This window comes from Diachasmimorpha longicaudata, chromosome 13 (assembly GCF_034640455.1).
Source record: "Diachasmimorpha longicaudata isolate KC_UGA_2023 chromosome 13, iyDiaLong2, whole genome shotgun sequence".
In the NCBI taxonomy this organism is placed as follows: Eukaryota; Metazoa; Arthropoda; class Insecta; order Hymenoptera; family Braconidae; genus Diachasmimorpha; species Diachasmimorpha longicaudata.
In genome coordinates this window covers 5,133,305-5,155,343 of record NC_087237.1, presented here as the reverse complement: position 1 = coordinate 5,155,343, position 22,039 = coordinate 5,133,305, and the positions used below count along the sequence as shown (strand labels likewise).

The 22,039-nt window shown below is 39.3% G+C and overlaps 1 protein-coding gene across 5 annotated transcripts in view; it reads right to left on the bottom strand.

Annotated features, from left to right (window-relative positions):
* Kug (kugelei) overlaps positions 1-22,039 on the bottom strand; it is a 158,065-nt gene that overhangs the window by 98,442 nt on the left and 37,584 nt on the right. For all 5 annotated transcript variants that reach the window (XM_064132427.1, XM_064132431.1, XM_064132428.1 and 2 more), the window contains exons 2-3: positions 6,551-7,375; positions 3,632-6,336 (exon numbers count right to left, since the gene is read on the bottom strand). In XM_064132427.1, coding sequence (XP_063988497.1) covers positions 3,632-6,336; positions 6,551-7,293 — 3,448 coding nt within the window. In that variant the 5' untranslated portion in view covers positions 7,294-7,375. The remainder of the gene's footprint in view (positions 1-3,631; positions 6,337-6,550; positions 7,376-22,039) is intronic.

Below are 22,039 nucleotides of genomic sequence, written 5' to 3'. Positions count from 1 at the left end.
AGGCCCCTCGACACACACGGGCTCACATGTAATCCAAGACAATGTGAATTGCATTCATGAGATATGGTGGTGCGATGTTCGTAGTCGGTTTTACGGTGAAGAGGTGTTCATGCATTTAACGCCCAAAAACCACGATCGTCTTCGATGTTGAGATTTACAGGGGATGTTTTGGGATGAGGTTTGGGGATCAAGAGGACTTAAGTTACGTCTAGGTGTGGATTCAACGGTGGATATTTGGGTAGAATCGTGTTTAGGGGGAGTCCTCAGGGGGAATTGAGAGTTTGTGTCAACAGGACTGTGACTGTTGGGGATTTTTTCCGGGATTTTAGGGTTAACTGGGGGATGATTAGCGTGAGGGATATGGTAGATTGACTAGTTGGTGGGGGATTGGAAAATAGGGAGGTCATTGATGAAAATAATATTGAGTTTTCCAATTTAATTTCTGTGAAATGAAACGGCTCCAGGGGGATGACGTGAAATTTCAGTGACACGATGATATCACGGGGTGAATTTTTCATCGTGTTAATGCTGATGTGAAACACATAGTTATTCACTCAGACACTGGAGAAAGCGAGAATCTACAACGAGTAAACTCGGTAAATAATTGAGTTTACGGTGCGAGAGGCGAAGTGAGGAGGGCAAAGTGTACGTTTTTCTTTTCCTCCCTTACCTCGGCGAGGTCTCTGGGGTGAGGGGAGCACGTGGCATACAGTTCACAGCAGTGGGTGGGATAATGTTTATGTTTAGTCTTCGACTCGAGCACAAGTTTAATACAGAGTGGAACGACATCAGGACTTCCATTTGACAATTTCGATTCGCCACTGATGTTGATAATTTAGTATTGAAATATTTCGAGATATATTCAAGACATTTATGACTTTCTCGATTTACGAAATCATACATATTCAGTTTTCAACATAAAATTATGACACGTCAGGAAATTACAAGGGAACTCTACATTCTCAGAACAACTTAACATGAATATTCATTGTTCCATGAAATATGGATCTATTCATTACTAATTTTTCCAAGAAACACGAAAGTTCAAAGATGTTTATGAATATCATGATTTTTTCAACTGAAAAATACATCATCGATTCAACAAAAATTGAATAATATCTATTTCTCGTATGTTAATGGATTTACAATTGGAATTGCCCCCGAAGAAGCCAATTACACTGCACTTAACTTTTATATTCGTTTTTACGTTCTCGTGTTTTTTCTTTCTGAACATTGTGAAGTTGCTGTTATAGTGCTACTTCCGCACAGCGATATTGCCTCGTGTTCACCTTCTCCCTGGAGCTGTATATTTTTTTTTTCATTTTTATGCTTCTTCTTTTATTGATTGGCAACATTATTGTCGTGGAATGTTTTTTTCCCCTCGTGCAACGGATTCACGGTCCATTAGAATCCATGCATTTGGCTGGGGGGAGAGGGCTTGAGGTTGAAATACGTATTGAGTACTTTTTTTTTTACCACATTGTCATTTTTATTTCAGAGACCTCTGTATACTCGCAATTATCACGCCATTACAGTACCAAGTACCTGTACTTTTTTTTTTCATTTCCCACAGAATTGAAGCCCTAATCAAGCGGTTTATTCCCGAACGAGCAATTTTTTTTCGCGTGCTACTAATGATTTATTTATTATTCGAGTCAGTAAGCAATTATCCCATCCCAACGCCTCCCAATATTTTTCATTCGTTAATATCCCAAAAATTGTTGGTGAGAGAAAATGAATCGTTTCGTGACGTTCGATATTTTCCGCTCAACCGCTGGAAAATGTGTGCGATAACACCGAATATAGATGTTAAGCGTTGAATAGTGAATGCCTATCACGTAACGATTCTGAGACACGTTAGAATGAAAGAAATTCAATGGATACAATGGTGGAGCAGCACCAGAAGAGAGGGGGGAATGGAGGATTGTCGGCGTCCGATACGACTCCCCCGAGGGATATGATGCGATGGGGTTGTGGATGCTGACACACGGTGCACAAAGGAGCCAGTGGCTCAAACGGATTTCAATTCAATGTCGTAAATGGTGAATGAAGAGCCCATGAACGATTGTACAAATTTTTCCATAAAAAATATCCACCGATAAATGCCGATTACAACAGAGAAAAAAATTTTTTTTCACTAGGAAGTTACGCTTTCTGATCTCATCTGATATATTTTGGTGGTTCCCACGCGATCCAAATGCGATTCGAGGCATAAAAGAATATCAATGCTTTGCGAAAAAATGTTTTTTCTCAGTCCATTTTATCCAGAATGAATTGAATTTTATTAGCAGTCGAGTATATTAATCAATACATTAATTAATTGAATTGACCTGTTGAAAATTCACCCAGAGAAGTCCTCAATTCTCAGGTGGAAAATTAAAGGATTTAAATTGAATTGAGAAATAAAAAAACTGAAAAGACTTACGGCATTTCCGTGACGATTTGCGGCATTAAACAGGTCTTTTTCACGGTTCATGAATGATTCATTGGGTTTGAGTCTAACGGGAGATCTTGGTGATTAAGCTAAGTGAAGTAAATTAACGAGAACAGGTACGTAGGGATCCCCACCAGTCCATTGGATACCGCTGCACAAAGTGAGAGAGAACCAGGAAGAGGGATAAAAGTCAGGAGGGGCAACGACGAAGGGAGTTTGTAACCAAAGCGAGTACAACACAGGGAACGGGGTGAAGAGGTGTAGTGGAGTACTGGGGGTGTAGCTGTTACCGATATGTTCCCTATAATACACGAGTGACTTATGAATATTTAGGCTCGTTTGAATATGCATACCAAACTGACAATGTATTATTTTTCCACGACGGAAGATCAATATTTCACGGATATACCTGTATATTTTGAAATGTGCTGTTATACACCCACGTATTCCTAACAAACGTCGGTGGACAGAGCCGACGGTTTCGGTGAACTATTGGACAGAAAGAGAGAGGGAGTCAAAAAAAAAAAAAATGCGCCCTCGGAGGTGACCGATTCGCGGACGATGGGCTAGTGGTCTACGTCGCCTCCATTCGTCCACTCATTCTCTACGTGGACCTCTCTATTTTTTTAGTTTTTCAAATATACCCGGGCCCTCCCACCCCCTTTTTTGCCATTTTTTTTTTCAACCCATGCTTTATCGCTTGAAATGTACGACTGGGGTATCGAGGCGTCAGCCTGATAAAATTTATCGTTCGTGTATTCTCCGAAGGCCCATTATTCCTCGATGACCATTAGTGAGCGACACAAAAATTGAAATCACGTTTTTTTTTTCCCCAAATACCTACCCCCACTGATACCGGAGTTCTTGTGTGTGCGTCATCTATTCAAAAATTTGCTTCAAAGATCGTATAATTTAAGCAGCTCTGGCACAGGGTATTTCTATGCAAAAAGGGATGCAGAATTTTTTTTTTTATAATATGCATCCTTGCAGTCATTAAGAGGAGTGACGGGCATTTTCTCCGGTCGTTGGTGAAAGGAAGGGAATAAGAAAGGGCTTTCACACGTCACAGCGAAGCGAAGAGATGAAAAAATAGGGCGGCGGGAGGGGGGGGGGCAATATTTGCCGGATAAGCGCACTATTATCAAAGACGTTGAGTAGTAAAGAAATAATGGATATTAAAATGTAATAATGACTCACCGTCATCGTCGATTGTGAAAAGTCCAATGCCATCTCCACCTCGTACGGTGTATCCAATTTTTGAATCAGCACCCGGTGGATCACCATCTTTAGCACGAACACTTGTCACTAATGTACCAACTGGTTGATTCTCAAAAACACTCGCGGACACAATTAAATCATCGAACACCGGTGTTTGAAGATTTTCATTAACGTCAACAACTTCAATAATGAGCATTGTTTCACTTGACAATGATGGCTCACCACGATCCTTGGCGATAATAGTGAGTGTGTGTACCTGACGTTGTTCAAAATCAAGATGTTGAGCTGTACGTACAGTACCAGAAACACGATCAACCTTGAAATAACCCTCACTGTCCATAGCATCGGACAGGAAATATTCAATTTCACCACCAGAACCCTCGTCTGGATCAGTTGCCTCGACAACAGCAACAACACACCATACAGGAACATCTTCCCGTATCTTGACTGAATAACTTGATAGTGCAAATTTTGGTGGATTATCATTGATATCATCAACCGTAACACGGACCAAAGCATCGGAATAAAGTGAGGGTAAATCACCATTGTGTCCACCATTGTCACTAGCCCGAATTCTTAGTTCATAAATTTCCTGTCTTTCGCGATCCAATTTTCCAAAAACACTGAGAACACCAGTTAATGAATCAACTTTAAAGTCCTTAGTTTCAGTCACCAGGGAGTAAGTCACTCGTGAATTTTCACCAAGATCAGCATCAGTTGCATTAGCACGAAATACCTGTGTACCATTAATAGCATTTTCTGATATCTTGAAACTGGCTAATGGTTTCTCGAACTTGGGAGCGTTGTCATTAACATCTAGCACTGTAATTGGTAACATTCGTGATGATGATTTTTGTGGTTTACCGAGATCATAGACACTGATATTGAGAAAGTATTCACTTTCTCTCTCGCGATCCAAGTAGCCGATGATATTTATATCACCAGTTTCCTGATCAATACCGAATACTGAGTCTCTATCACCACTTGATATACCGTATACGAGTTTACCATTGTAATCTAGATCACGATCTTTGGCGCGTATTTTCACGAGTGTTGTACCAAGTTTAACTGACTCATTGACTTTAATTTCATTTGGAAAATCAATGAATTCTGGTGCATGAACATTACCACCGTATCGTCTTGGTGTAAGGGACTGTGTATCATCATGAGAATGTTGATCATTTTTCTTGGCACTGGCAATAGCTTCAGCAAGACGTTTAGCAACACCAGTATCAGTGCATCTTGCAGCAGTGGTATTATCAAGTACTTTTCCCTGTGCAACAAGATTTCTCTTGGCATTAACCAATTGAACATGAATGACATTGACATCAGCAAAGTGTGTGCCATCTGTAGCTGTTACATTGACAAACATATCATTGACAGTGACATCGGTGAGATCACAAACAACTGAGAGTACACCGGTAGATGGATCGAGTGAAAAACATGTGTCCTCGTTGGTGGATTCCAAACGATAATGAATGATGTTGCCAGCATCGAGGTCAATCGCTGATACTGTAATAATTTCTGAACCAATTGAAACATAACGTGGCACACGCACCAGGCAATCGATCTTCTCAAACTGGGGACGATTGTCATTGACATCGCGAATTTTGATACGCAACTGCATCTCCGTTTGTCGTCTGTATGGTAATCCCCAATCACTGGCTCTAACTGCCAATACGTAATCACGTTTCATTGTTTCATAGTCAATGAGCTGTTTTAATTTAATAATACCAGTGAATGGATCAATTTCAAATGGTACACCATCGATGTTATCAATGGAGTAAGATATGTATGCATTTTCACCAGAATCTTTATCTTTAGCGGTTACTTTAACAACAGTTGTTCCAGCTGGTTTATTCTCATCCATTTCAATGGTCATTTCTGTCTCGTCAAATGTTGGATCGTTGTCATTAGCATCGATAACGTTAATCTTAACTTTAGCTGATGATTGCTTCCTTGTTCCAGTATTTCCCTGATCAACTGCTGATACTGTTAGTGTATACAAGGCTTTAGTTTCAGCATCAAGTGATACAGCAGTATATAACATACCAGTATCGGCATTAACATAAAATTCACCACCCTCATTACCACCAACAATTTCCAACGATACCAGTGCATTTTTACCCTCATCAGCATCCGTAACTTTAAGCTTGATAACTGGTGTATTAACTGGCGCTGTTTCTGGTACACTAACATCGTATATCTTACGACTGAATACTGGTGCATTGTCGTTAACGTCAGTGAGATGAACTGGCACGATTTTGTGACTGAAACGCTGAGGTGTACCCCTGTCAATGGCCCGCAGTGATAGATTGTAACCCTGACGTGCTGTCTCTCGGTCCAAGAGATGAAGTATTTCGATACTGTATTCACCAGGTCTTTGTCCTGGCCTTATTCTGAAGTGACCATTTGGATCACCTCCAACAATATCCAAACTCGCTATTTGACCATGTACACCCTCATCACGATCAACAACACGCACAATTGCATATACATCGGCATTTGAATTCTCCACAATATCTGGTAGATGATTCACATATATCTCAGGTGCATAAAGATTTACCTGCTGTACCCTGATTGTGACCCTCGCTGTACTGGCACGATTCTTACCAACTCCACGGAACAGTGCACCTCTGTCCTCAGCAAACACCACCAGCTCATGAATTGCTCTCTCAGCATACCTGCGGAACAAATTATTATCATGTGAATAAAAATTAACAAGTTGAGAGTCATGTCATGTATCCTATGGTAATTCTTGAATATTTAACGTTATTATAGACGAGTTAAGGGAAGATATATTTAACATGGACTTCCTACTGGTACGACTAATTTCTACCATCGACCAAGTTAACCAACATGGCCATTGGATAATGTAAAATGATAATAAAATCTGACCTCAGTGGCCTGGTGAGCGTGATGACCCCACTGACTGGATGTACAGCAAACTGCTCAGTCTCCTCCGCAAAGCTGTAATATATTTCACCATTTCTTCCTAGATCAGCATCCTCAGCTGCTACCCTGAGTATACTTCGGTGCAATGGTGTGTCCTCTGTCACGGTTTCTTTGTACTCAGTTGGAAAAAATAATGGGTTGAGGTCATTTGTATCCAATACGGTAACAACAACTGTTGTTTCAGTCTCAAGTACTGTTTGCTTATTTCTAATGTCTTTCAACGCTGTTGTTGCACGCACTTCGAGTACATAACGATCTTTACGCTCACGATTTAAAACATCAACATTACCAGTGCGTGTCCGTATCAAGAGAAAACAAAAATCACCGACTGTACGTTCTTCAGCTTTGAAAAATTTATCACGATCACCACCCACTATTCTGTATTTAATATCGATATATCCAAGTGCCGATGATGACAACTGTATTCCCATTTTATTTTCCGGCATGACATAAGTCTTGCCAATTGAATTCTCTGATATTGAAACATTGTAGAGGGGTTTTGTGAAATGAAAATCCTGAGTTATCAATCCCTGGGACACTGATGTACCGACAGGACTGTTTATCGGTGGTGGTGTTGATGATGTATGTCCACCGGAAGACGCTGAACCGAGTATGGCTGCTATAAACCACAGCCATAGCCACATCCATGACCAGGCAGACAAGCCACGCCACTCCATCCTCCACATGTTGCTAGCTCATCCTCTCCATGCGCCTCCTTCAGTACCACCTTCTCACTGACTTTTCTATCCACCCTCCGTGGCTTTTCACCTGAAACGATAACAAGAACAAAAATATCTGTAAATGATAGTGTTCAAATGCCGTTATCACTCTAATGCGACAGGCACATTTGGAATGTTCGTTATCGAACAGGTTTTTATGTCGCCTAATGTAGTGATTTGTTTCGCATATGTTCGTGAGACTCAAGTAATTGGCGTAATCGCAGTAGTTTTCTACCCTCCCATTTCATCTAATCTCTGACGCTGAAAAGCGATTAAATCCATCGAGATTATTAATCGCTGGGAGTTTAATGAATGAAACGAATCACGAAAGGGATACGATAAAATTCACAGACTTGTATCATTCAAGTTGCATTAGTCTATCAATATCTGTATAATTCCACACATTTGTCTATTCAACAGATTGACCGATCACATTTTGCCCTAGTGAACTTTCATTACATAATTCCGCCAATTGGCAAACATGCATTCTATCCTTTTTTTCCACCTCCCCGCCCCCCTCAGCCCAAAATCCCCGTCAGCAATTTCCGATAATCGTCTTTGCCTATTTCTCGAGTAATTGCTTCTCAACGAGCTTTCTCTCAAGAAAAGAAGCTTCCAAAGTGACTCATGATTTTATACCACCAACAATTTTTTATTCCCTTACATTGAATTCTGTTGCAGGCGCTGTGAATCAGACAGATTCGAGAGCTTGGTAATTCGTTTCATCTTTCCTTTTTTTTTTTCTCCTCTCTCAGTTTCTCATTCGTTTCTTTCTGTTGTTTAACCATAAATCGATTTAGCACAGAACCACTCGGATAGTAGGGGTATTGGAGGAGTGCACAGCAGCTGGACTGCTGGTATAGAGAAGAGAGAGATGGAGAATGAGGAGAGACTGTCGGCTGAAAACGAGTTACACGGGAGCTTCGATATTTTACGGCGATCGTTAACTCGTGGAACATGGAACGAGTAAGTGCACGATCGGCGTGTCCTCGCGCGTTCAAGGCTCTCCCTCTCCTCCTCCCCCTCCCTCCCCATATCGTTTACTCCACGTTTCAATGGTTTTTGAATGCATAAAGAGAACTGGAATTTGAAAATCAGATTTTTTTCTACCAAATCTCCAAATTGATAATTTTCAAGGTGATTTTTTTTTTTTCATTTTAACCGTCTCTTTATGTCTAGGCTTTTATCTACTGTTGGAACTGGGTCAGCAGTAAATTACGAGTGGCCCAGAACTGCACTTTCATACCTACGGTGCAGGCTCACGTACAGCCTCTCTCGATGAGCTCCTCCCTCCCCCCCCCCTTCTAAAAAAAAAAGAAAAGCTCGGAATTATCCAACTGCCCGATGAAACTGAAGAAAGAATTAAATCACTCGGTCTGACGATAGTGACCATTCTTTTTCATTCAATCTCACCGGCAATTTTCTTCGAATGTTATTCAGGAGCGAACACAATTGGTTTTGGAATTCAACGAAAGACGACCAGTCGCCCCTTGTCATCATCCTGAATAGACGTATTGAAGCAATTAATCGTTGGAAAATTCAATTGTCGTGAAGCCGTAAAGATTCCACCTCGTTTTATCCATAGGTATTGTTACCCGTGAATTTCAAGTCAATTCATTTAATCCGAGAGACTACGATGGCATTTTCATGGTTTATTTTTCATTGTCACGAAGGAAGAAAAGTCTCCTTATTCTCTCATTATTTATGGATGTCATTTCCAGCTCAATAAAATCATTCTCTACCATTTTTTTTTTCTCCGCTTGATGGTAGTATATTTATGACAACGATTGCCTTAAGTCGAATCTAACCATCGCATCTCAAACGTTTACATCATAAGAATGGATGTTGTATCTGTATGAGTTAAGAGGGTAGACACACACCTGTTGAAGCCACAGTCGAGAGTGAAATATAAATATGATTGTGATAAAGGGAGGTGCACTAACCTCAGTGAGGGGCAACAGTGAGAGTTTAAGCTTTGAGTGGCTCTTCCTTTAACCTCTGTATTTTTGTTTTAGCCCTAAAATATGTTACACACGGTTACGGTTAAAGCAAAGTTTATGGTCAGATGTTAACCCTCCCCCTCATTCTCCTCCTCCCATCGCACTCGGACAAATGAGAAATCCGTAGCTGTTGAATTTCAAACAAAGTTTCCATAAACCCGTGAAATTTAAAATTAATAACACGAAACATTGAATAATTAATATACCGTGAAAATTAACTCCAGCTTGAATTACCTCCGGTAATAGTCGACAAATTTACAACTGAATTTTTAACCGTGAAACTATCTCTCAAAATAACAATAATATTATACGCCAGGGGGATGCGCGTGTGCATTCAATGTGTGATATTTTTTTATTTATTTTTTTTTTCTTTCAAAAACATGATAAGCGAGGACAAGGGGAGGTGAGAGCGGCAGCTGCGGGCGTGCGTTGAATATTTAACCGGTTTCCGCGTGCGCGAGATACACAATAGTTGAAAAGCGAGGCCTCCCAAAAGGTTCCAGGATAATCCGAGGGTCCATATTTAATAGATGGCAAATTCAACGAATGTGACGCTGTGAATATACACCAACTCATCCAACGTACGAATCATCCCATCATCACGATGAATACACGGCAAATATAATTGCTCGTGAAATAAATATTTTTTCTTATCATAAATTATTCTCAAGAATTCTTGAATACACAGTGAGAATTGGCGTGTTGGATATACGTGAACATCGCGTGCAGGTGTTCATTGGATGGCTATGGAACACTTGACTCTTGGAAGAATAAGGGAAATAAGAAGGGAACAGGTATACGCCCTAATGTCCTCTGACTTCGTTCCAACTTTTCGACCCTCAAAACTTTCTTTCTTCCACCTCAGTGAGTCTCGTTTGGCCAAACACGCTCTGAATATCCGGATGGTATATTCCCTAACTGGTGCAGTACTTTTCGTGTTCACGCGAGGAATTCGTAATACAAGGAGAAAATTGGATTGCAGGTAAAATTAATCACAACTGTGTTGCCAGTGTCTTATATAGATGTGAAAAAGGAGATTTTCAGTAGTGAAAATCCACTTGATGTAACACTTTACCCAGAATTTCTTATAACTGAGTGTTCAAGCAGTTGGAGAAACTTGGGAAAATTAAACTTTTGAGGCCTCGAGTCGTAAATTCATTATTTCAGAATTGAGAGTAAGGGAAAGGACAATCTGAACTAAATTTACCTTTTTTGTCTGTTAGATTTCAAGGAATTACTCCTGGGGGTTTGTTTAATTTTCGTTTCAACTTGAAAAACTTTGAATATTCAGAATGAGGTATTGATTTACAGACGAAATTACTTTTACCTCGGAGAACTGGGGCACCAAACTTACTGTTTGTGCCCACAGGTTCTTTAAGATAATTCAAACAGCAGGTTACGCCTTTTTTTTCTCCAACCACAACTTATAACTTCTCAGTTATTGATTTTTCCGAAGTGGATATTCAAAATTCTGCTGATGTCTGGCTACAACCAAACAGCTCGTAATAATAATTCTTCAGCATGAAAAATACTGTGGCAAGGAGAAAAGGGTGCCAAGAATCATGGCATCTTCAATACGCGTGGAGTGGTACGATTATGCTAATGCCGTGTGTGCCCAAGCGTTTTTTGATACAACTCAATGTCCCAAATATTTCGAATTGCCTCCATTATGCCACCATATATTTACATCCCGCATAAATTACATCTTATAAATCATCCCATATCATTACAACAAAATCATACTCAACAATAAAGCACATCAAAGTTTGTTGTGCCAATTTACCTGACAAATCCATCATCCGTGAAACGTATTCTCCAATCATGTGTACGAAAATAGAGTTTATCATCACTGTTTTCACTCCATCACATCCGCAGGATAACGAAGGTGGATATGCGGTCACACAGACTAATGTGCAATTTTCTACACATAGAGGAGCAAATCACAGCACGAAATTTCCCTCCCCCTACCCCTTTCACCCTACCACCCATAGAGAATCCGATTTTGATATTGACATTTTGCAATGTTCCAGCTCTTCTCTCCACAATCCTTGTCTCTATTCGAACCAAGGCTTTAATTAAACGGACCAATTTACGAGCGTTCACATGGTACAATCTCCCATCTCTATCTTTTTCACTCATCCCCTCTCCATTCACCCTTATTTTTACTCCACCCGAGCCGGAAAATAGACAATTTTCCATGGAAAGTAAGATCTCTCTCTCTCACCACGTGACTGAAAACCCCTGATTGAACATACATTTCTCTGGTAATGAATATTTATGCTCCTGCGCACACAGGATTCGCCTCTTATCCGCGAGAAAGTCGTCGCCTTCGTATATTCACGATTTCATCGGCTCATTAATTCCATCGGGGAGAAACGATTGAAGGGAGGACACATAATAAAGTCGAGTGAAAATCATGATTAGTTCATCCCTCGAATTAAATCGAATGCTCATAAATAATTGTATTATCAATGAGATAACTAATGGCCGGTCTTATCTTGTTCTCATTAAAAACGATTGAACAAATAAATATGAAACACCAGAGCAACCACAAGGACACTGATATTTGCTGTCAGTGTAATTATCATGATAACTCAATTACTCATAAAACTTGAGCAACCGTTAGTCGAAAAATATTCGAGAACTGGTGCTGACTAAAGAGAAGAGTTGAACGACAAACATAAACTCAAAACTTCCATCAAATTCTCGGTAAATGTGCACTGGGAGGTAATCTTCTTTGGAGTGAGCTAAGAGCAAAGTTCGAAGGTGGATTTTGGCCAGTTTGAACAACCCAAGTGAGATGGTAAAATTGACGTATTCAGTTTAGCAACAGTTTGATGAGTATTTCTACCTCAACAATCACCATTTTCATCACCCAAAACTGGGTGAAGTTGGATTATATTATTGTATGATATCTCAGTTATCCAGTGTATTAGAGACAATCAGAAAATGTATTATTGGACTCATCCATTTAGACAGATTTGTCGGACGAGATGGAGGTGAATGGTACTACAAACACAAATCTATGTTTGATCACACAGTGTACCAAGAGCCTGGCCCATACACTAAACGCACGATTATGGAGCATATAACGTCATATGTACAACAGTAACTGACAAATATACCTGTCTCTATTGATTCAACTGTACGACATCGCAATACTGTTGCACTCTGACACTGATTGGTACAGCACAAACAGTATAACATTTTCAATAAACGTCAGACATGCTTTGACAAATATTTTTGTACTTTCTATCCTTGCAGATGTTGGAAACATCTGTATGACGATTATGGGTGTTGTACAACAGCTTGATAGTTTCATAATATAATACATGTGCCAATAACACATCAGACCAAAGCTACAGTTGCCTTTATATTTTTCTTCATTTATCCACTAATAGCTTGTTAGATTAATTGGCTCGTATCAGAAATTTAGTGGACCTGATATTTCGGTGTCCATCAAAAATCATGATTGATCGAATTTCAGTTCATTGTTACAAGTCCATGAAGTACATCGTAAAGCCAGTAATGGGGTAATTTAAAAGTAGTAGTTCACCAGTATTTCTGATGGTGTGATGGAAAGACACTGAAACATTGTACCACATTTTCATGCACAATAAAAGTCGTTTCATAATACACACGATGGTTTGGTTGAAGCATATCAGCAGGATACATCCAAGTCGTTGAACGCTGAGTGAAGATCGATTTTCGTGGCAAGTACTGACAACACCACTGTTACAAACTGAGCAGACGATGGTGTATTGTCACTGAACGTCCATTGATCCCACCGAGTAGCCGACGAGGCAGCATTACAGACGTTTGTGATGTATAATACTGTCGGTTTGATGGAAGGGTGGGGGGGATGAGTGTAGGAGAAAGAGGGATGAGGGGGCGTCAGAACGGTTACAGTTGTACTGCTCTCACTCACAAATGACTTTGTACCATCAAATGGCTGAGTGAGTAGGAACTGTAACAGCATAACGTCGGTGGGTTCTAAACTGTAGGTTTTCACCGGATACGTGAGCCAGACTGAAAGCCCAGAGAACAATGAAATATCGAGAGACCGGCTGCAAGTATGCTCCATATGCATCAACACTGTTGTGTTATACTTCATCAGGGTAGTCAGATGAATATCTATTATGCAGTTTTCTGATGATATTCAGGCTATTGATAAATGTCTAGGAATTGGGTCCCCAACAACTTTTGTTTATTTTCAACTGAGATGAGGAAACTTGTCTGATGGTTGTGACACAGTTATTTCACTTGCCTGGTGCGAATAGAATTCTGATTTTAGTTTGCATATGATAAAGGGAAAATGTGGAGTTTCGTGATAACGGGGATTTTTTTTTTTATTATTTTTTTTTTCATTCTCTTTTGGGTGAATTCATCGGGGCGAGAGTCATGGAAATTTCTCAGGCACCTCAGCTTCCAGGGCTTAACCTGCTTAGCTACGCTACGCTTGGCATCAAGAGGAATGAAGAACATGCTTCACAACTGGGAATGGAAAATCGACTGCTAACGAATTTGAATCGAGCATCAGCAGTCTGTGCCGAATGGAAAAGAGATGGGGGAGAGGGTACAGAAGAAATTGAGAAGCAATGAATTCCAGCGATTACTAGGAAGATTCGCAGATGAATTTAAAAAAAAAAAAAGAAATGGTGAAGGAGGTGGATCGTTAAAAACCTTTGGTCTCTCAACGAGGATCATCAAAATCTAGAATGAGGGAGATTCAGAATATACTTCACGATGGCTCTTCAATGTTTATATATAGATGAGAGGGTGTGCGGGGTGTGACGATGGTATTTGGCGAGGCAAATTCCAATTCATCTCGTGCAATCAATCTTGATTGGAACTTGAAAGTTGAACGACACACACAGACTCAGTTAAGTTTATCCATGTGAATGCAATGGCCGGAGTAACATTGCATGTCTTCAGCTTATGACGGCAATGCACCGTTAACCTTTTGTTTCTTTTTGTGATTATTGACAGACATTTCTGGGGTTATATTTTTCAAACACAAATTCCAAATGGAGACTGAATGTAATAGACCGAGTGATGTGAATTTTTGCATGTCAATATTCATGGAAAACTGAATGAGTAAATTTTCAAAGTATCGCTCTCATTTCACGATTTATTTTCAACCGAATTATTTTTTCGTCTCTTCAAGAAGTTCAATAATATACGGAACGATGCAAACGAATGATGAATCGATTCTTATTGAAGTTTTATTCAGTGGTGGGCCCTTTTGTATGGAATAAAAAAATCCATAGAAATTAAAAATCCGGAGGGAAAAAAATCTACATGTTTGGAATAATCACTCGCCTCTACCGACAATGTCACGAATCTAAATGAAAAAAAAATTGTCTACCTCCAGTCATCCACCTGTCTCAAATGAATATTTATATTCCAAGGTGTGTCCACCGTATTGACAAGCGGCGCCAAACGGACGTTTGTACTCATGAACTCTTGTGTTACTCCCATTGCTCCTCGTACACGGGGGACTTCCGAAGGCGTGTTCAAGTCAGTGAACAAGGATTCTTTTCATAGATGTTCATAAGGCACCCGATGCCCGTACGTGACGCAATTGTACATGAAAACTGGTAAAAGATTATCCATTCGTGTACATGATTTTGCCCCATTGTTTTCCTGTACTCGCTCGTGCTTGTCCAATGGCCATCAGTTGTATCTCCAGCCATATCCAGCTTTAATCCTCCTCCAATCCTGACGCTCACCAATTCTCCAGGAAAAGAAGGGAAAGGCTTCGGTAAATATTTTTTTTTTCCTTTCCGCATCAGCAGAAATACGGAATATTTGAAAAAATTACTCAGACACTAGCAATGTGAATACATCCATAGTAGTTTTTTCCGAGTACTACATCTGCATTCCTCAGCCGTTAGACATCTATCATGTAGAATAATAAAAAAAAAAGTGCTCGTAATGGAAAAAAAAGATTTTAATCACAAGTCTCCATTTTGCCATGTGAAAAATTTTCATTCCACCAACCGACACACACACGACGTATGTTTCTTTGTAATTATTTTCACAAGTGTATGCATCTGTCCCAGCCAGTCTGACACTCTCTACTCACTATAGTTTTTTTTTTTTTTTTCCTCCCTTGTATTTTCCCCCAACCATTACTGGAAATTCCCGTGTCATCATCATTTCTCCCTCGCCGATTTCTCGTACACGAGACTCGTCAAGACTTCGTCTCCTTCAGTTCGGTGCATCGGAAGGCTTGGCCATAAGTACAGTCACCCTCCCCTGTCATGGAGGAGGTTAATTGCTACTTGACCCAATTTTATTCACGCGCGCCTCAATGTGCCACTGAGAACAATGGCATTAGATTATAGGGGGAGGGGAAGTTTGATATGCACTCGCTAAAGAATTGTGCCATTTCTAGGCTATTTCCAATCACCGGTACTGAGAATTTTAATTGCTGATGTGTGGGAGTGTTGAGTGTCACTTCGACACTGCTCTTTCAATTTTTCAAAAACAAATTAATCATTTATACAAATAAATATATTAAATAGAAAGATGTAGGAGAAAGAAAAAGAGATAATTTTTATAAAAAATCACTCTCCATGAAATTGTCAATGAAAAATAAAATAAAATAATAAAAAATCATATTCAGTGATTCTTTATCGTCTCCATATTTCGAATATTCAACCGGTCGCATCTCGAGAAAACGAAATAACCCACAGTGAAGAATACAATTGCAAACTCGCCGCGATGAGTACGGAACGAGCAAGTAAAATGGTAAAAGGGAGAGGCGGTTAAGGGCTATCTCAACCACAAGAAGGCACGAAGAGGCAAACACAGGTCAATGTTCTCTGGACGGTGCATTGCCTCTCTCGGACTCTTGGATACAGCCAGTATATAAAAGACGAGGTGAAAAGAGAGATGGAAAAAGCAAAACCACCAAGTACTGGGTACGGGTGAGGAGAGGAGGTGAACGACAGAGTGGGTTAATCGGTGTGAATGGTGAGAAAGAAAAGGACAGAATGAGATTGAGTGTACATGTCTATGTGCCATCAGAGGGCGATCGACGAGAGAAGGCGTACAAAGGCGAACGAAGAAATACAACTGGAAGAGGAGGAGAAAGATGCTGGGAAACATCTCTCAGCGGCAGGTGCATTCGCGGCCAACAACGCGCCCATAATTACGCATCTCCAGTGAATTCAAATGTTTTTGATGCCGTTGGAGACGATTCACCATGATTTTTCCTTATTTATAGTGAGAAAATGACTCTATAAATTTCGAAACAAAGTTTAATACTAAATATATTCACCGGAATTAATCTAATCAAATAATATTATATGAAATGAATGAAGTGATTTGAATTCCAGACCAGTGAACTCAATTAAAAAAAAAATAGCTCAGTGGAATTAATTATTCTATTATTCCATAAGTGATTGCGCAAAGGATACAAATGCGGGGATAATCCGAAAAATTATAAGGATTCAAATCCACGGAATTATGTGGGATTTGAAAATGAAAAAATGTCGCGAGTTTAATCGGTTTTGCATGGAATTAACCCATTGCGACGCTTTCACTTGTCGCCTGAGACTGCGAGGTGACACCCACACGTCTGCCATGAGTTTTTCATGCCAATTCCATACCCCCCACACCCCTCCCCCAACACCAGATAACACCGCAGTGTGTCTGTCAAGTATAGGAGATTGTTTACGATTGGTTTGGAGTAGAGCAAGAGAAAAAAAAAACCGAACAGAGTTGTCTTTAAATGTCGCTGGCCAGTCGTACAAAACCCAGGCAAACTGCCAACGCTCGAGGGTTAATTGCACCAGGATACCAGGTGCCCTGTGGTAATTCTTTTTCCTTGGTAATGTTTTTTTTTACTCCAGAATATCACAGGGGACCATGATCAGTAGCTCCATATCCCTGGAATTGTGACCCATTGGAAAAAGATGGGGGCAAGAAAACTTGTAAATCTTGGAGAATGTTCGTACGCTCGTTACAGTCTCCCAATAACTCAATTGTAACATCATTTATGGAGATTTTTTTCATTCGCAGATATCTATTCCCAATTTCAAGGGATTTACCATCAGTTATTTGATGGTGAGCATTAATTAGTGTTAATATTGTTTCTATTCGTTTCTGTAAGATTTTGTTTTGGAAGATGGAATAATTAGGGAATGTTGAATATTTAATTTCAAATTCAATAATTCATTACTAAAAAAGGGCGATGATTTCCTGAAATTGGTGAGGATGGAATTAATAATACTCTTGGATTACGAATAAGTTAACTTAATTTAATTCAATGTTAATTATATTTAATTTCAACGAACGCAATTAAATTTTACGATCAAAGGGTTTTCCACAAATTAATGAAATATTTATACATTTGTCTAATTAAACATTCAGTTGAGAGGAATAATTTTGAAAAATTAATTCGAATAGCAAATTTAATATGTGAAGTGAATATAAATTATTGTAATTCTGCACAATATTGTTGTCACATGTTTGAAAATGTTCCCATTGCGAAAATTTCTCGTGTCTGGGCACACTTCTTCCATTACTCATATTCTCGTAAATATGGAGAAGCACGATATTTCCCATTACTCCGAAGTTTACAAAATACCGACTGAATAGTTTGAATATTCCAGAAACTTCGAAATGAACGATGAAGTGCACATTTCACGTACGAAAACCAACAGAGGTGCCCGGAAGGCACTTGAAAAATGCTAGTCTGGCATCATTCCCTTCCCCACCCCTCTCAACCCCATCGGCAAAATGACTCATGCCCCGATGAAAACGAGTCTGACAAGTTCTTACGTACGAGATCGATCGATTGATTCGATCTTTGTATCGTCGTGTTTGTGTTGCCCGGCTCGCTCTCTAAATTATTCACTCGCGAAAATAACGTTTGCCCAGACTGCCACTAAATCAACCTGTGGGTAATTAAAAACTACCGATATTCTAATTAAATTCAACAAATTTCGTTTGCTAATTTATTTCAATGAGAGGAAATGACGAATGGACGAAGAGTTGGGGGGTTAATCAACAAGTAAATCGAGATTAAATTGAATATAGGAAAAACTGGCGGTTTTCACTGACAACGAGAGTTGTCAATTGACTTTTGCCAGATTCAAAGTCATCTGGAATCACCCCGTAAAGGCCAATAAGACTGGGCGTCGAAAAAAATGATTTTTTCGACCCCCAGCCAGAGGTTTTTCCTCGGAAAATCATCAAGAAAAGACGTGTCTTCTTCCATTTAATAAAATTAATTAAAGAGGCATTTAATAAGTGATAATCATTTATTTCCCATAATCCAAGTCGTCTTAAGTCACCCCTAAAAGGCCAATGAAACTGTCAGAATCGACATAAAATTCAGCAAATTCTTTTTAATAACTGTTACGTTTTACATTGATAAAAAGAAAAAGATAAAAAACTATGCAAATTCATCGATTACTGAACAATTGGAAAAAAATTCTTTTGAATAATTCATCACGTTACAGAAGTCGGTGGCAATTATCATTTTTGTAAAATCCATTTTGTCGGCCAGCATTAGTCCAAATACAATGTAAATTAACATTGCACCAAGGTGGAAAATTTTCATTTGAATACCACCCTAGCTATTTGGAATGCGGCTAAAGGGTCTCACTGGAGTATTTTCACTGACAGTAATTTGAAACGACAGCCTCCTCGAAATTAAAGCCTCCCTTTGCCTTAACGCAACCGTGCCAACTACACCCTAGTGCGGGTACAACGTTGTTGTACGGTTTGGAAAAGCAATGCCGGTGATTTTGATCCAGAATAGAGAGAGAAAGGATGAGAATTGCTGGTAGAGTGCAGCGCGGTTAGACGACACGACCGCGATTTACATATCGCGTTATTACGAACTGAAGAGAGTAGGAGAGAGGGTGTAGAGGGTACCAAACCCAATTGAATTTAATCAGTGCACCGCACCGGTAACGTAAACATTTATTTACCCATACCCCGGGTCAGAGTTACCGTCAGGTAGTGGCGCATGCGTTCATTACAACAATTCTCACGCGATTCCCCCAACCGAAAGAACATTCATTCATTTATACCAATTTTACAGATTTTTTTTTTTTGAGTGAAGAGAGATTTGAAGAAAAATTGCAAAACAAGTTGTACTGAACCTAATAGCAGCAGTTAAAAAAAAATGCGTAATTTACTAAATTGTTAATTAAGTGTCTAATAGATGTCACGTGTAATGTGCCCATTGGATTATAGAAATTTTTTGGCTGAATTTTGGATCAATTTTTTGTAATCATCACTAGTCACGTAAAATTTAATTTCAATGTTTACCCAGCTTCTCTGTTTGTTAATTTGTACCTCTTCATCACTATTTATGCACAAAATTTTCCGAGTCATATTGTCCCGGCACGATTGAACTTGTAATGGACTTTTGAAGTGCAGTGCATGTGAAATAGAATGTTAATGTGATTTCCCACAAATCGGAGTAAAAAACAAATACCCATCGTTGTATTCTCACTCACATAGAGTTTCATTCTAGTTAGGAACATGATTAAAAGTTATTTGCCAACCGTAATACGAGAGGAATTAATTTACATATGAAGAATATGAGTTTCGGATGAATTGTTGTGACTCTAGTATAGAGTTTGTCAACGCACTCGCCCCAAAAATATCGCATTCAAATTTACGCCACCACTGCCCCAATAAACTTTGAATTTTAACAGTGCGATGAGTCATCATGTGAAGTCACAAATTAATCAGCCCCGACGACCAGATATTTTTCAATTTTATGGAGAGTTGTGGGTGACCCTTTTCATTCAAAAAATTAAAAAACTGATTGCAAATTAATCTCCAACGTTTTACCTCATCATAAACAATTATTTTCAAACTTTAAGAAATAAAATTGGACTGAGAAGTAAATTGTTACTAATATTTTTGTAGAAAACTAGAGGTAAAAATATTTTTCATTTTTTTTTTGTCTAAACCAAATTCATGTCTTTCTCTCAATGTTGATACGAAATTGAGAGAATTAAAAATTCGAGGTCTCGTCTGATCGTATGTTTTTCAAGTGTCGCTGAAAACCGGTCTTTCGTCATTCCGCATCGTTGACAATGAGTCATCCAGTCTCACTGGCTCGAGCCATGGATGTCCACGAGACAGGCTAAAGTCGATCGATTCAAGATACCTCTCCACGGTAAGTCAGGCAAATGAAAATCGCCTTTAAGTGGTGAAGTACACAGGGGTTTATAAACGGAACCCATGGACAGAAGACCAGAAGGAAGAGTGGGAGGGCAATGGATAGGGAGTGGGAATGATGATGATGAAGGAGAGGAGTATAATATAGTGACGCCTGCGGCTCATTAACCCGTCCAGACAATCACGTCGCCATTGGCTCTCATTATGCTCACATATCACGGCGTGTGAATTTCAATTCTTTCGGTGGGCATTCGTACCCGCTGGTGTGTTTATATCGGCTTCACCATAGTGGAAGAATCGATTAGATTGGAACAGCCAGGATTACGCTGGAGGGGATAGACAGGTGGAAGTGAAAATATTTTTCTACAATTTTTCAGCTTTTTGAAATTACAATTGTTAACGTCATTCATCAGGCGTTCGAATTATTGTGTGTCAGAATAATTCTCATTAATCCTCTTGACTGGTGAATTTATTAAAAGTGTTATCATTATCATGAGCAAATGTCTGATCCATTGACTGTTAGAGAAAAAAAAAATATTTCCAGGATTTTTTGGACATATAAAAAAATTAGTAGAAAAATTATCCAGACATTTCAGTCCCTTTATGTGCGTATAATGCTAATAAATTTTATAAATTGCGAAAATTATTAGGAAAGTCATGATTACATCGTTACAACGAAAAAACATCTGAAGAAATCACGATATTCTGCAAAGTTCTCGGGGGAAAAAAAAAATTATCCAGACGTTAATAATAACACCTGAGTACTAATAATGAAAGGTTGATACTTAGGATTGACGCATTAACCGTCACAAACACAGCAGACAGTGTAATCAACGTCAGCGGTTCAACATCAATAGAAAACATCAGCTCTGCAATCAAAGACACAGAGCTGATTGCCAGGAGGAGTAAAGGGGCCTTCAAAACACCCATCAGTCAAGTATAGAGTGGAAAAAGAAGACAGAAGTGCTGTGGGTATGATAAAGGTGTGTTATCCGTTCAATATCATGATTGACATCCTGAAATATCTGCACACCAAGTGTATTACACAATCGATTGTGCGTTTGCTAGCGACGAAAGCCATCAATCATATCTCCAGCGTGTTCATATTGCATTGCACAACTGTGAATTTGCGTTAAGCGATAAATAGAAATTCAATATTCGGGGACAAAATATCTATTTCAGATTTTCCATTCGTCAATGAAAGTTTGTATATATTTAACATTCTGACAGTTTACTCTCGACCAATATTTACGATTTACGTCAGAGAAAAATAAACCAAAAATAAAGGGATCTCATTTTCCTGGCCTCCCCCTATAAACTGAAGTACTCAAGAAATATTCCAAAGTAAACAAGCCCATCATGGGTGGAATCTCATCACCATCGTAAATGACTCAACACCATGGATGCAGTTGCGTAAATTTTCAAAATACCCCGACTTCGTTCTCCCCACGAGACCGAGGGTTGACCAACAAAAGCTCTGAAAAGAATCCCCAGAATAAAAACGAGACAGGGTCTGCATCAAGTAGATCGACTCGTCGACTCTCAGTGCATTTTGT